Genomic DNA, 16,394 nt, shown 5'->3' on the forward strand with positions numbered 1-16,394 from the left:
GCAACGGAAGCAAAATACAGGTCTTCGGAGCGAAAAAGTAGGCGGTATACATGATATACAACAGATTCTACACAGTATATATACTGATATACAATGTGATACAGCCCCATATACAACAAAAATAGGGTCAGAAGCCCACCTAAAAGTCCAGCAAAGTATTTTGTCGTAATTAGGCCAAAAGCCCATCTACTTTGGCAATTATTTTAGGGAAAATTGTATAAAATAGCAAACTATTAATTCAAATTAAATGTTATAGCCATAGTTTATTTTAATTGTAATTCGCAGCAATCATCCCCTTTTTTTGCCATCTGATTCGATATACAACTAGCCATTTTCGGTATACAATTAGCCATTTTATACATTTCGATATAAAATGTGTTTGTGTTTGTATAAAGCGAGAGAAAAGTGTATATACAAATACAAATACATATATTTTCGTCTTATACACTTATCATTATACAAATAAAAATTTTATTATACAAATTACAATGTATAAATGAATTTATACAAAACTGAACAATTTGTATAAAATTGAATGTTTGTAGTGAATTATACAAATCAAAAGCTCCATAGCAAACATAAAAATTGCTATGGACGCAATTATGCAAACTAAGCTATAACATATAAATATAATTTTTATGTTTGTTATATGTGAAAGTTTCTCATTATTTTATTAGTATTTAGGATAGGTACAAAGTGTTGGACCGAAAGCCCAAAGAAATCAGAATTAGGCCCAAGTACTTTCCCAGGCGGATAGAAAATCAGACTTGGGCCCAATACTTCTTCCTCTTTATATTTTAATGAGCAACTTTCACATATAGCAAACACAAAAATCATATTTGTATGTTATAGCTATAGTTTGCATAATTGTGCTCCATAGCAAACATAAATATGTATATTTCGCTATACATCAGTTGTATAATCTGTTTCTGTTTCGGTATACATATACAAAAGATCAATTGTATAATCTGTGTTTGTATAAAGCGAGAAAGAGAGAAAAACAAAAGAAAACTAGGCAGGGGAATATCGTATTTATATAATCATAAGTGTATAGGACAAAAATATAAGTATTTGTATTTGTATATACAATTTTCTCTCGCTTTATACAAACACAAACGCAATGTATACATTTGTGTTTGCATAAAGTGAGAGTGGCAAGCGAGCTCTGGGAGAGGGGAACGAAAATATGTGTATATATACAATTTTCTCTCGCTTTATACAAACACAAACGCATAGTATACATTTGTGTTTGTATAAAAGCGAGAGAGGCGAGGGAGATTGCCAGCGAGAATGAGAGTGGCGAGCGAGATTCACCGAAATAGCAACAGTTTGCTATGGGGTACAATTAAATCAAACTATATTTATAGCATTTAATTTGAAAATAGTTTGCTAATTTATACAATTTTCCCTATTTTAATTTGCTCATTTTGTTATTTGATTAATTGTTGACAAATCTTAAAGTTTCAACTTGATTCAAATTCCCCAAAAATTAGTCATTTTATTATTAGTTATTTCGGAAACCCCTTATTTGAAAATTTCAAGTTTTTCTTTACTTAGTCATATTTAAGTAAAAATGTGCTCCTTTCAAATTCAAGTTTGTTTATTTCTTTAAAGCAATTAATAGCATGTCTACTTTCTTTTTTTTAGCCAAATAATTTAAATTATCGGATAACCGCGTGTTAGCGGGCAATTCAAGTGCTTTCAAACCTTCCTGAAATGTTAATGTGAACCCCGAACCCCCTTTGGTATTTTCAAACGATTTTATATGTTTAAGTCTTTTGAAATTTATGAGTTTTCTTGATTTTTCTTTAAAAATTAAGTGTCGACTCTAATATAAAATTGGTTTTTCTTTAAAGGTAAGTTAAATCGATTTTTTATAAAATAAGTCTTATATTTCTCTTTTTAAATTCGTCAAACATCCATAAATAATATAATACAATATTAAAAATACTTATTAAAGTCAATAATCCAAATAGAGTTTGTTTAGAAGTAATTACTTAGTTGATTGTGACATAACCAAATTAATATAACGCTGTAATTCAAGGAAGAATTGATGTTTCCAAAGACGAAGAAGGTCTAGAAACCGGGAGATCAATTTCTGATGAACTACCTAAAGCCATAGAAGAGTCTAAATTTGCTATAGTGATCTGAAAGCTATGCATTGTCAAACTGGTGTTTATACGAGCTTACACACATTATAAAGTGTCGAAAGGAATTGGACCAAATCGTAATTCCTATTTTCTATAATGTGGATCCATCAGTGCACCATCAAACTCAAACTTTTGCTGAGTCTTTTTCCAAACATGAGGAAAAATTCAAAGACGATATCGAGAAGATTCAAAGATGGAGGGATGCATTTGCGGAGTCTGGGAAAATATCAGGGTATCATTTGCAAAATTACAAGTAAGATTACTTTTCTTTGTCATATTAAATGTCAAGTCAAACGTGCCATATAAATTGAGTCGAAGAGAATATTTAATTAATTTCTAAAAGTTCGATCTAAATAATTGTTGTTTTCATTGTTACATTTAGGGATGTGGCAGATTGCATTAAAAAGGTTGTTGACAGAATAATGTCAGTTTTATGTATTGAATCCGATGACGATGATGTTCGTGCCTTCATACGGAGCATGGAATCTCCAATTCTTATAGATAGAGGCAAAATGGTATTGTTTCTTTTAAAATTTAAATCCTCTTAGTGAAATTCGATAGATATCTATTTTATCACATATAAAAAGTAGAGAGGTCGGTTCATTAATATAACTACCTAGTTTCAAAATAGTGTGTCAGTTGACCCTTGAAAATATTGTTTCAATTATCAATACAAAATCCTATTTAGTAATCAATAGTTTTTATGTACCAAAATATTACATATGCATGTTTGTTATAAATGATTGATCATTCACGCTTGACATATATATATATATATAAAAACTAAAATTACATATTCAATTATAGTTCTTTTATTGTGTTATTTAATATGATCATTAATATCTATGTGTATACCGTGTCACATGTATGGGTGAAATCAGTGGCGGACCCAGAAATTTTACCAAGTGGGTTCAACATATAAAAAAAAATGAAGCAATATTAAATGTTGCAGGTGGGAATCGTACCCGCGATGCATCAGTCAAATTGTAACCACTTTGTCTCTGGGCTACATGTTACTACTGATTTACGTGGGGTCAAATTAATTATATAGTGTGTTTTGTTTCAAAAAACAAATTGAATATATATGTATATACAATGTATTTTTTTGACGAAGTGAATTCATATGAACCCACTTGCAACAAGGTAGGTCCGCCCCTGGGTGAAACTGTGGAAGTCATGTCAAGTGGGCAGGGTCAATCCATGACCGGTCCAACCTCATTCATAAGGGTTGTTGGGTGGTATGGGGCCAGGGCCAGGCCACTCAACATGTAGTTAATTATTGGAAAAATTACTTAAATACACAACACTTCTTTACCTATTCTCAATATTTCCCTACTCTTTTACTAAAATACAAAAATCCCTTATTTTTCCCCAATTCAACTTAACCGGATACTTTATTAGTTTAAGTATCCGCCCGTTATTAATTAAAGTATTCGCGCTGCTATATTATGCATCCGCCCGTTAATTAAGTTTTTGTGCTGCTAACAACTTAATAATTTAAGTATCCGCCGGTTATTAATTAAAGTATCCGCGCTGCTATATTATGCATCTGCCCGTTAATTAAGTATCCGTGTTGCTAACAACTTAATAATTTAAGTATCCGCCCGTTATTAATTAAAGTATCCGCGCTGCTATATTAAGTATCCACACTGCTATATTATGTATCCGAAAAACACTAAAAAAAGGGATTTTTGGTAATTAATGAAAGAGTAGGGAAATGAAGTAATCTCTTTCTTATACTATGTCATTTGCCTAATTTTTACTTAATTATTTGCCAAATCCATTGGTGCCCCCCTAAAGTTGGCACCAAGTTTCATATAGATACCTCAACTGTGCGATGTTCATTTTAGACACCTCATGTAGGATCTCGATATATTCTTTTGACACTTTTTTTACAATAAGAAAAAAGCTAAAGGTGAGTGTAATACAGTCGTAGATGACGTGGTAAACAACTAATTAAATGATTACATGTGTTATTTTAAGTTAAAATTATTTTAAAAACTATTTAGTAAATAAAATAAAAATATTATTCTAAAAAAAACAACTTGACCCCTCCCCGGTAGTTGTCTTCTCTATTATACCCAACAATTTTCTTAATTTTTTTCTTAATTTGCTCTTTAAAATTGTTTTAGATTCTTTTTTTCTTTCTATTTTAGTGTTGTTTTGAGAAAAGAGAGGAGGACCAGGGAGACAAGGAGAGAAAAAGAAAAATAATAAAATATGAGTGTTGATATCCATTTTTTCCGGCGAAAAAGGTGGAATCGGAAATCATATTTTTTCATTACACTCTATATCTCTTTTGTGCTTCTTTTTTTTTATACTATTTTTCATATTTTTTCTTTTCTTTCTTTTTTGTGTGGTTTTGTGGGAAGAGAAGAGGGAGAGGAAGAAAAAAAGAGAGATCAAATATGAAATATGGATGTTGGTATCCATTTATCCGGCAAAAAAGGTAGAGGGAGGTGATGATACAATGAAGATGAAAAAAAATGACTGCAAAAACGGATTTGAATAAAAACTTCGACCTCCATTGAAGGAGTTTAAGCTTGAAAAAAATGGCCGGAGGAGGTGGCTTGAAAATTGGAGAAGAAGAAGAGAAAATAAAATAAAAAATTGGCTAAATTAAGTCTTTCACGCGCTATTGTTGAGTGTATCACACTCATTTTGACATGTCAACAAAATGTGTCAAAATGACACAACGGGACCCTACATGAGGTGTAAAATGAACATCGCTTAGTTAAGGTGTCTAAGTGAAATTTGGTGCCAACTTTAGGGATCATCGATGTATTTGGCCTTTAATTATTTGTATGAATACAAAAAAAATCATGTCAAGTAAGGCAGATTGGTTAGACATCATAAGAACAAGGGTTGTTGAGTGGTCTATAGGACCTAAGGGTTGTTGAGAGGTCTATAGGACCTTTTTCGATATGTTTACATTATTTAATTTAGGCATAATACATAAACATGACCATTAACTTGGCTTCAGCGGACAACTATGCCCTTCAACTTTGAGTATGCACAAGTAGACACTTAAACTTGTATAAAATTGAATAAGTAGACATTGTGTCCTACATGGCTTAATACATGTAGGACACAAAATTTCCATGTAGGGTGCCATGTAGGACGGAGGTGTCTATTTGTTCAAATTTATACAAGTTTAAGTGTCTACTTGTGCATATCCAAAGTTAAAGGTCATAGTTGCCGACTGACGCCAAGTTAAGGGTCATGTTTATGTATTATGCCTTTAATTTATGATGTCCTATGTTTGTGATTATTCTTGTCAAATAGAGTTTTTCGCTGGATAAGAAGAGGAAGAAATGTTTTATGATAGCAGCAACAGGACTTGATATTATATGGAGTCATAAATCAAAGTATTGGAAATGGATACCTCACTCTGACTCCAGGTTTTATATATTCACAATCCCTTTCCATGTATTAGTATAAACTTTGAAAGAAATCAGCAATACTTATTGAGCAAGGTGGTTTATTTTTTTTTTAGATTTGCGGAAGTGGCTAAACTCAACAAGGTTTATTGGTTTGAAATTCAAGGAAAAATCGATACTCGAAGACTGTCAAAAAGAACAAAAGATGTTGCTTATCTAGTGTTCAAATTGGAAAATAAATTTCATGGCCTTGAAACTGTTAATGCAGTTGTTAGATTTGTTGATTTTGTGAGTAAAAATGACGCGGAGAAACGAGCTAGTGTTGTGCATTTTGCAGGACGAGGACCTAGAGAAACGCTACCCTTCAAAAGAGTTGATGGATGGATGGGATTAAAAATGGGGGACTTTTTCAATGATGCAGGAGAAGACGGATATGTTGATGCGCGATTAATGGAAACTAAGAAACTCTATGAAAAAAGTGGCCTCATTGTTCAAGGAGTGGAGTTTCGTCCCGAATGAAGAAGAGAATAATCCTCCTCTTACTATGCGTAATAACTGTACGTACTCTTTAATTTCTCATTAAAAAAAAATAGGGTACATTTTTTATGATTTCGATTAGGAACATGATAAGAAGTTACAATAAAGACTATGAATAAATAGTGAAAAAATTCACTATTTATGATGTCGAGCTTATTTGCATCGACATCTAGCTAGTTATTTAACAAAATTCATGTACTTTGGTTATTTGTGTTTGTGTTCGATCCTTAGTTAAAATGACGCACTGGATTTTTTTACAGTCCAAAAAGTGGCGCTACATTTTTGTTTTAGAAGAGAGTATAACAACATTATGAGTATCTATTTCTTCCCAAGTAACTTAAAACAAATCAAAGCTTAAATACTATGATCTTTAATTTTCATCTCAAATTATATCTCATGATTTTTAAAAAATAACTATCTCAAGTTTTTTGTCATTTTAGGAGTTCAAGATAAAATTAATTATTTTTTTCATATTTTATCTAAAGAGTAGTAATGTTCTTGAAACTACAAATACTTCAATACATAAGTAGAGAAAATATTTAATTTAAAGAGATTATATAAATAAGTAGAGAAATTTTATCTGATGCCGTAGGCTGGCAATTAACCTCCATTATACATGGGAGGGTGCCCGCCTAGTGTCATTGTGCATGTATTAGATCTCGCAAAAGTAATATCATATTTTATGAGTTGAAATAGGAAGATGATAAGAAGTTCCCATAAAGACTATCAATAGTTTTTACGATGCTTAATTTTCTGAGTTTTAAAGGTGAAGATACGCGTAGAACAATAATTTTTAACGGTATAAGTATACATAATTTTAAGTTTACTTAAAAGAGTGGTCCTAATAAAATATTAATATGGTCATCTTCAAACTTTTACATTGACATTCGATACACAACTCCAATTAATTGGTCCATATTGAAGATATCCATTACTAGGCCTACAAATTTAATAGTACTAGAGAAATTCCATCCTCAAATTTGGTGGAAAATATCAAACATTAATCTTTCAATGTCATAACAACTTAGAGTAATTAATTAATAATCTTATCAGATTACCATAATATTTGTTATTCAATAGTACTATATATTTAGTTTAGTTTCTAACGTAATAACTAAAATAGGGGACCTTTGTAGTTTTGTATTGTGGCACCTTTATCGAGACGATATGTTATTTGTCTCTGATTGAGCCTGATATATGCTAAGGCAAAATTTTCATCAGAAATTTTATCATTTACTATATTTGAAATCGATGATATTGTATCTATACGTCGCAATAGACGATGGTTTAATTATTAGTCCAAGAAAAATCATCGTTTAGTGTATTGCACACCAATTTTTCAGCCCAGCAGACTGTTTTAGAGAAAAACTCCATTCCTTTTAAGTTGTCATGGTTTTCTTTTTTAGATTCAAACGATAAAAACTTTGACTAACAATTTACGATGTATTTTTATCATATTGATATGCAAAAAATTGCAATTTATAGTAATTTTCGTATAGTTTTGGAAGATCTAAAATTTTAATTTTAATTATCGAATTAATATAATCTAATTTAACTTTAAAAATTAGTCAAATTAACTTTCGAAAAACTTAATATTACAACGAAAAAGGAACGGAGGGAGTATCAAACATATGGTATTACTTAATTGTGCGAGATCTAATATACGACAACGTACACTTAGAGGTCGTTTGATCGGGTGTATAAAAATAATGTTAAATAGAGTGTATTAGTTATGCTTGTATTAACTATACATAAATTATTTTTTATGCATTGTTTGGTTTGGTGTACAAAAAATAACATGAATTGCATAAAAAATTTCATTTATAAAAATATCCTCCACAATTATGATGGAAAACATGTAAAAAAGGATTTTGAGGGGTAATTGAGTTTTTAACCATACTAATACATGTATTGAATCTCTTTGTGTTACTAATACCTAGAAATCAATGATATTAGTAATACACTCTTTCATACACAATAAAGTGTATAGCTAATGCGTGCAAACAAGATACTACTAATACACAGAGTTAATGCGTGCATTATTTTTGCTAATACACTCCACCGACACCTCAAGACTTTTCTTGGCTTTTTTGGCCAAGGGCTAAGTCAAAAGTCTTCTTAGCTGTATTTTGTACGACCTCACTAATGAAAAAGTAGGTTACATTTTCATGACTTTGAAATAGAATTATAGAAACATGATAAGACCATAAAGACTATGAATAAATAGTGAAAAAATTAGGTGAAAGTGTTGTTCTTCATTAAGTTGAGAATTTCCCTATTAGTTTTTTAGCAATTGTAACTAATGCTCTTCAACAATATCAAACACTTCTTCTTCCAAAATTCAAAAGTACGATGTATTTCTGAGTTTTAGAGGTGTAGATATACGTACAACATTTGTGAGTCATCTCCATAACGCTTTAATACAAGGAGGAATTAATGTTTTCAAAGACGATGAACGTCTAGAAATTGGAAAATCAATTTCTGATGAACTACCAAAAGCCATAGAAGAGTCTAAATTTGCTATGGTGATATTTTCTAAAAGCTATGCATCGTCAAAATGGTGTTTAGACGAGCTTGCACACATCATAAAGTGTCAAAAGGAATTGGATCAAATCGTAATTCCTATTTTCTATAATGTGGATCCATCAGATGTGCGTCATCAAACTCAAACTTTTGCTGAGTCTTTTTCCCAACATGAGGAAAAATACAAAGACGATATCGAGAGGATTCAAAGATGGAGGGATGCATTTGTGGAGTCTGGGAAAATATCAGGGTTGTTTTATTAGAAAAATATATTTTGACTGGTTTAATTTAGAGTCGCCACTTAATTTTTTAAGGAAAATTAAGAAAACTATTCATTTTCAATAGATTAAAATAGGAATCTAGTGAAAATCTTAAAAAGGATTCGGGGTTCCTATTAATATTCTAGGAAGGTTTTTAGGGCACCTAGAATATTCGGAACTGAGAAAGAGATACCCTGTATATTGCGCTTCAACCAAGCTTTGTAAGTTTCATCATACCCCGCATTAAATCGATCTATGGCAATAGTGTCCTTGTTCATTCGCACAGCTCTTTTCCATTCTCTCAGCATCTCTGAAGCCTCAGGCACTCTATCATCCCCGATGTCGAACACATAGATACGGTAATATGCTTCTGGGGGTGTAGTCTGTCTTCTTCCAAACTGTCTCAAGACCCGAATGGGTGCATATGGGCGAATACCTCGAATACCTGGCAGAGGAAGCACAAGTTGTCTGTCACCCCGTACTATGGCATCTTTCGAGATGAAACGATCGAACATCCATTGGATGTTTTCTTCTCTCAACTCAGAGAAAATTTGAACCCATCTTTCTCTGGTTCTTCTTTTTTCCAAGTCTGCCCAGAACAACATGTCATTCAAACTCTTAAGAGCGTTATGCTCATCGAGGGCATGGAGTTCTTGAATTCTGTGTTTCTTCACCAAGTGACTCATTATCCACCATTGAAGAAGAAGGTTGCAACCCTGAAAGTAACGATGCCCTTCCTTGCATTTCCCCAAAGCACGGTACATGTCGAAAAGGATGACAGGTGCGATAGGATAATATTTTACTTGCCCTTGGTTCAGATGCCCGTGGAACAGAGTGTGCGCAAGCATTATCACTCGGGTGTTGATACTGAGGCTCGGGCCATGTGGGAAAACCATGGTGCCTAATAGTGCGATGGTAAATGCCAAAGGTCTGATTCCGTCCCATTCTCTGAAAGTGACCCTGAACTCTTGGTTGTAATTCACATAAAAGCTCGCATCTCCGAATCTAACATAGAGATCCATGAAAGAAACGCTAGAACCCTCGGCCCAGTAGGCGCAATCCTTTCTTAATCCGAGCCAGTTTACAATATCCTCGAGGGTAGGCTTGTTAGGGATTAGGATGTTTTCCCGCTTTCTCGCCCTTCTTTCAAGCCCTGTACCGACTGTGTCTATTCCATCCCGAATTTCCTCAATTGTCGGGGTGATTTCCGTGGTTCCGAATCGAAACACCATTTTCTCGTTGTCCCAATAACCTGTGAGGACTTCAATCAATTCAGGCCACCCAACCATATTGAGGAGTTCTGTTAGGGCTCCTACATATTTGTTGAGGACCCTTTTGTGAACCACAGTGAGGTTGTTATACCACATCTTGAGCAAAACTGGGGCTTCTACTACCATGTCGAATTTAGGAAATCGATCCATACCTACAAAATAAAGCACGGTTAAGATTCCCCTCCCCCAAATAGGCAACAATTAGGTTTTCACACATACATCTTTCAAATGTCAAACAATATGATATGTCGTTAGGTCGTGGACCTTGGACATGATTTTTGGCAGTTTTACTAATGGACTTAATACGCCTTGGGTATTAAGCCGTCTTAGGCTAATGCTTAGATTTGGATTTGGTTTCGCTTTACTCTAGGTTGACTAGAATTGGTTAAGAAATGACAGTTACCCGAGTCAGACAAACAACGGGGTGAAGTCTAATAAACGACGTTGGATGACCACAAGCCAACTATTCGTTTATCACTTCCAAAGAGTTCAACTTGTGTTTTTCTGAAGGACAGTCGTGGTAAGCCACGTAACCGCCTTTTTCCTAATGCAATCTATTTGCCGTTTGGCGGAATCGGGTGCCATGAATGCCACAATTCAATAAGATATGATAATTTAAACAAGTAAACAGTTAAACACATAGCCAAATAAATTAATCTTAAGGTTAGAACCATTCAAATCCCCAGCGGAAGTCGCCATTCTGTTTTATTAGAAAAATATATTTTGACTGGTTTAATTTAGAGTCGCCACTTAATTTTTTAAGGAAAATTAAGAAAACTATTCATTTTCAATAGATTAAAACAGGAATCTAGTGAAAATCTTAAAAAGGATTCGGGGTTCCTATTAATATTCTAGGAAGGTTTTTAGGGCACCTAGAATATCCACTAATGTGGTTATCCGACAATTAATTATTTGGCTAAAGTATTGTAACTTAACTTGATTTGAACAATTTTTTAGTTAAGACCATTTTAGGGAAAAAGGAGAAAAAGAAAAAAATAAATAAATAAAAATAAAATAAAATAAAATTAAGGTATTATCTAAGTTGAGTATTTTGCAAAAAATATTTTTTTAGCCTCGTTGAAGGTGATTGATTTAGTTAAGTTATAAAATCAAAACGGGTATCTTTGGGGATTTGAATTTTTAAACCTTAAGATTTAGCAGCAAATATTGACAGATAAACCATTAGGAAATAATAAAGTAAAGAAGGAAATTTGGGCCCAAGTCTGATTTTCTGTCCGCCTGGGCCAGCACTTGGGCCTAATTTCATTTTTTGCCCCAATTCTTGCCACCTGTCCTAAATTCTAACAAGACAACAATAAGCATAATAACAAGGGCTTAGGCCCAAAAATAACAAAAATACAAATTTTTGGAATTAAGAGTGGGCCTTTGGCCCAATCTTTTCAAATTTTAGATCTGCTGCGATATTTTTTAACCCCGGGACCTGTACGTCGATTTTCATTGGCCGGTTGACTCGATAAAGGAATTTGAACCTTTATGGCTCTCTCAAAATTGCGGGGAAATGAAAAGAGTCCAATTTGGACTCCGCCAAACATCACATGTAAAGAAAGTGAAAGGAAACAAGATTAGTAATCTCTTAAATGCCTTCTAAAAATAAAGTTGCATAAAATAAAATAAAAATAAAAAATAAAAAAAAACATTACTCAATGAATATGACAATTGACAAAATGTTCCCAACTTCCAGTTGGCTTCCAAACAGAAGACGAGGATATGTTTGTTCAAAAATGTGAAAATCATGAAGATATTGACGAATCCATATACAGGGAAAATTAAAAATAAAACCTTGAGGCCCACTTCCCCAACATGCTAAATTTTGACCGGACTACATGAATATTTGAATTCATATGGCGTTCTCAGAAACAATAAGTAACTAGTTTTGGAAAGGAAAAAATGAGTTTAACACTCGGAAATTCCAAACCAATAGCATATGATTAAATAAATTGCACGAGTATAATTCAATTTGGCTCGCATAACCAACTAATCTACCACAATTAAAACAAAAGTTATTACCAACTAAAGCAAACACACTTCATTATTGTTTAAGAAAGGAGTAAGATTCACACCGATTTGAATTTATGGAAAAGGCAAACACTAATCATAAAATAAGCACATTATTATTTTACTATCAAAAGGGGGCCCATATCTGAAACTTAAATACTAAATAAATAATCAATGTCTATGACTAAACAACAAGTAATCAACTGGGAATTAAAGAAGATGACAAAACAGTAGCTAAACATAGATCCAAAGACAAAACAAGAACGAAACTGAGATGGACAAAGAGGATGAATCAGTAGCTATCCAAATAACTACAGAAACTATATAATACTCTAATAAACATGAGAGCATGCTGAAAAATGGAGAAGTATGCGAGATACACGGACAACCATACACTAATACTTATATGCTCATAATCGACTGACACATTAAAGCTATCTAGTTATCAAGCAAATGCTAATTTTGAATGCAAAACAGGACCACATTAATGAACAAATCCTATTCTTAGCAAAGAGTAGGCTGCAAACTAAGACATAAAAAATGTCAGGTAACACTAGCAATTTGGGAATGGGGGACAAGAATTAGAAGTAAAGTGTAAACTGGGAAGAGGCAATACCCCACATTTTATAAACCTGAACTACAAGTTGTAAGTATTTTCGACCAGATTTTAAGTAAAATGAAGGCGTAAACTCGAGTCAAACATGCTTAGCTAGGTAGTAGAACAACATGAGTCATGAAAACGACAAAAAGGAGTTACTACATCAACTAACAACATATAAATCTCACATTGGTTAGCTTTGATATTCTGATGTTAATTTGAAAAGAAAAGCGTCATTAACAGTAGCAAAACCGAATAAAACTATTGACGCTAAGAGACAACAAGAACAAGAAAATGCGGATCGATAGTGTCAAACAAATGTATGCAAAGCAAGATAGCAACAACAATTCCAACAAAAGAGCAGAGGCAACAATGACAAATACATAACACAAAATTAATTTGACATTAAGACTGAATCACTGAAACTGATTAAGAACAATACACCATATTAAAATATCATTAACTAGGCACCTAACAATGAACCAGCCACAAAATAGAGGCTTTCCCAATATCAAAAGATCAACATAAGAAAAGAGACGAAGAGGGTGCTATTGAGGGAGGGGTGTTACCTTTTTCGGTGCAACGACTGGACAATGACGAGCAGATGAGCAGCGATTTTCCACACAAACGCGAGGCACAAACAAATAAATAGCGGACTCGAGCAAATCTCAACCCCAACCGAGCTTTGAAGAAGCACCGGCAGCGAAACGAAAACAGAGAAAACTTAGATTCTTCTCTGCTTTCTCAATGTTTTTAGAACGTATTTCAACTACTTCGCTTAAGCTGTTTAGGTATTTTTGCTATAAAAAATATACAACTGAAAAATCCCTCTAACTTTTTCCAATGTTTTTCTCTAAACACAAAATTCTCCACCCGAAAAATATCCAATCATTCTCCCTCCTCCTAGTGAATAACCAGCAACTAATATATAAAATTCCCTTCGGAAATGGGGGGAAAGGCCAATTTCGGTAAGGACAAAGGCCCAAATCGAAATTCAAAATCCAAAAATCTTTCACCAATTAAGGCAAACAAACTTTACTCTGAAAATTTGCCTAATTCCGAAAGAGGAAAGGGGGTAGGACACGTGCCTCTTTCTTGCTGTTGCAACATTAATGGGGATAGAGACGTGAGAGGAAGAAGACAACGAAGTTGCTGTCTTCTGTTGTACGAGTGCAGGGCATGAGGTTGCCGCTGCTGGTCGCGAGTTGCTTTCCGTGTATTTTGACGGAATCGCTCAGAAAAGTTGACGTTGCATTCACCCCGTCTGGAAAATAGACGTTGGTTGCTGGATGGTGTCTCGTACTGCTGCTAATTGATGCTGAAGAAGTTCTGGGTTCTTCTTTGAATTGGACAAGGATTTGGGTCGGGTCTTTAGGGGAGAAGGTGGGCTGGGAATTGGATTAAACTGTTGGATTTCTGAAGGGATATGGGCTGGCTGGGATGGGCTGCTGTAAATTAGAAATTAGAGTGGAGAGAAAAAAAAAAATTAGTGGGCTGGAACGTATGGAGGGGCTGGGAATTTTAGGAGTTGGTTGTTTTTTTTGCTGAAAATAAAGGAATGGGTTGTCTATTTGGGCCAAAATTTGGTATTAAGAAGAATTAAAAGTGAAGTAAGAAAAATGGGGTTGGATTGGAAACTAGGAATGGCTACATGCACGTGATTATGGCCAAAATTAAAATTATGAAGCTAGCCGAATCGAAATTAATTGGTTGTTCGACCAAAACTAAATAAGACGAATTAGTATAAATTAAATAAAGAGCTTCTTAACTCCAACGAAATAAATTCGCAAACTAATTAATCTAAAATTATAATCACAAATTAAACACGCTTCTCGAATTAACGAAATAAAATAATCAAGCTAATAAGCTAAATAACATAAAATTATAAATACACTTTAAACCCAATTACTTCAATTGAAGATTTAATAAAAATCTTTTTGAGACGAATTTTGAATATTCTTGAAATATACTAATTATATGTCTAATTACATAAAATATAAGTATTGTCTAAAGATTATAATAAGTGACAAAAGTTATTTAAAATAACCTACAAACTATATATATATATATATATATATATATATATATATATATATATATATATATATATATTTTTTATTTTATTTAAAAAATTAATTATCTTAAATCGTTCAAAATTAGAGAAGCTCGAAATTAATTATTATCGGGGAGGGTCAAAATTAGGTGTCAACAACTGTCCCTCATTTTACTTGAATTGATACAAGAAATTCGAGGAAAATGAATTTGACTAATCCAATTTTGACCGACCACACCTTCGTCCATAGGAAAGGGATTTTGGTACGGACTTTAGGAATTATGGCCGAACCCCGAAAGTGGGTTTCCCACATATCTCAGGTTATATGAGAATTCAGGCCACTTGTAGTTCGATACGCTTGATTTGACGCACGATTTTGAAAGAATTCAAAATTTATTTCGATATCGAATTATGGAGAGACCGAAACACTTGGGAGTAAGATTTAAGGGAGAATGTTGGGACACAACCGAGTTTTCAACAATGATCCCGCCTACATATCCTCAACTCAGGGAATCAGGCTGCTTGTAGTTCGACTCGATCGGTTAGAAAGGAAATCTATTATGCTAGATCACCTTTGGTTCCGGAAAAGCGACAAAGTGAGTCGAGTATGAAAAAGAGGCTTGCAATCTCTTAGTCATGAATGTGGTGCACTTCACACCCATAATTAAGAACTTACATGGACATAATTTCCAAAGCTCTTGGTACATCGTCACTCAGATTGGAAAGCCGCTTCCGATAGAGACCAAAAATTTCCGGAAGCGAAACTGAAACCGACAACCCTAAGAAAAACCCACATGCCTTCTAATAGGAGTGTGGTTTGATTATGGTGGAAGTCGTTCCTCTGCTCGCGTCTTAAGAGTTTGACACTCCTCTTTGGACTATGTCCCAGTTCGCTGCTAAGAAAAAGTTCCACGTTGTGCTGCATCCTTTTTGATGGCGTCCGCACCTGTGGTTTGTTTTGGAGAATTCACCCTTTGGATGCCTCGACAAGGACTGAGATAAAACTCATTAGCATGAAAATGCAATTCAAATGGGAGACAATGTCTTTTACCGTGTTGACACTTAATTGTTCTCTTTGAATATTTGACGTCAACTCTATCGGGTTTGACGTGAAGCAAATAAAGTTTGTGTCTCATATTTGCAATATGATCTTCAATGTACTCTTCCTTTGATGTCAAAGTAATAAAATAAGTTGATGTAAATATGTTGACAGTTCTCTTGACGTCGTTGTTGATAATTCTGTTGATGTCATTTTGTAAAGAAAAATGATGCAGTCGATGTTGGTCTTCTTGTGATGGGTAAATTTTTCTCTTGCAATGCATAACTTCTTTTCCGCGATGCATGAATCCTTCTCTTGCTATGCATGAATCTCTTTCCCGCGATGCATGGCATTTTTTCTTGCTATGCATGGTTGCTTCTTCTTGCTATGCATAAGTCTCTTTCCCGCGATGCATGACTTCTTTATCTTGCAATGCATGACTTTTCCCGCGATGCATGAATCCTTTTGATGATGCCTCCCTGATACCAAATGAAGATAATGCTTCATCGAGCAACATATGTGATCTTCTGGGTATCTTCTGGAACGGCGGTATCGTCTCAATCGACA

General features: G+C 33.8%; 1 protein-coding gene and 1 pseudogene across 1 annotated transcript; one reads left to right on the forward strand and one right to left on the reverse strand.

Moving 5' to 3' along the window:
* The first annotated feature begins 2,025 nt into the window (after positions 1–2,025).
* On the forward strand, positions 2,026–6,052 carry LOC125820059 (F-box protein PP2-B10-like; annotated as a pseudogene).
* Positions 6,053–8,984: 2,932 nt separating this feature from the next.
* Positions 8,985–10,271, reverse strand: LOC125819878 (uncharacterized). The gene has a single exon (XM_049499280.1). The coding sequence runs from the start codon at positions 10,269–10,271 to the stop codon at positions 8,985–8,987; it is 1,287 nt and encodes a 428-aa protein (XP_049355237.1).
* Positions 10,272–16,394: the final 6,123 nt, after the last annotated feature.

This window comes from Solanum verrucosum, unplaced genomic scaffold (genome assembly GCF_900185275.1).
Source record: "Solanum verrucosum unplaced genomic scaffold, falcon-dt-bn FXZP01000229.1, whole genome shotgun sequence".
In the NCBI taxonomy this organism is placed as follows: domain Eukaryota; kingdom Viridiplantae; phylum Streptophyta; class Magnoliopsida; order Solanales; family Solanaceae; genus Solanum; species Solanum verrucosum.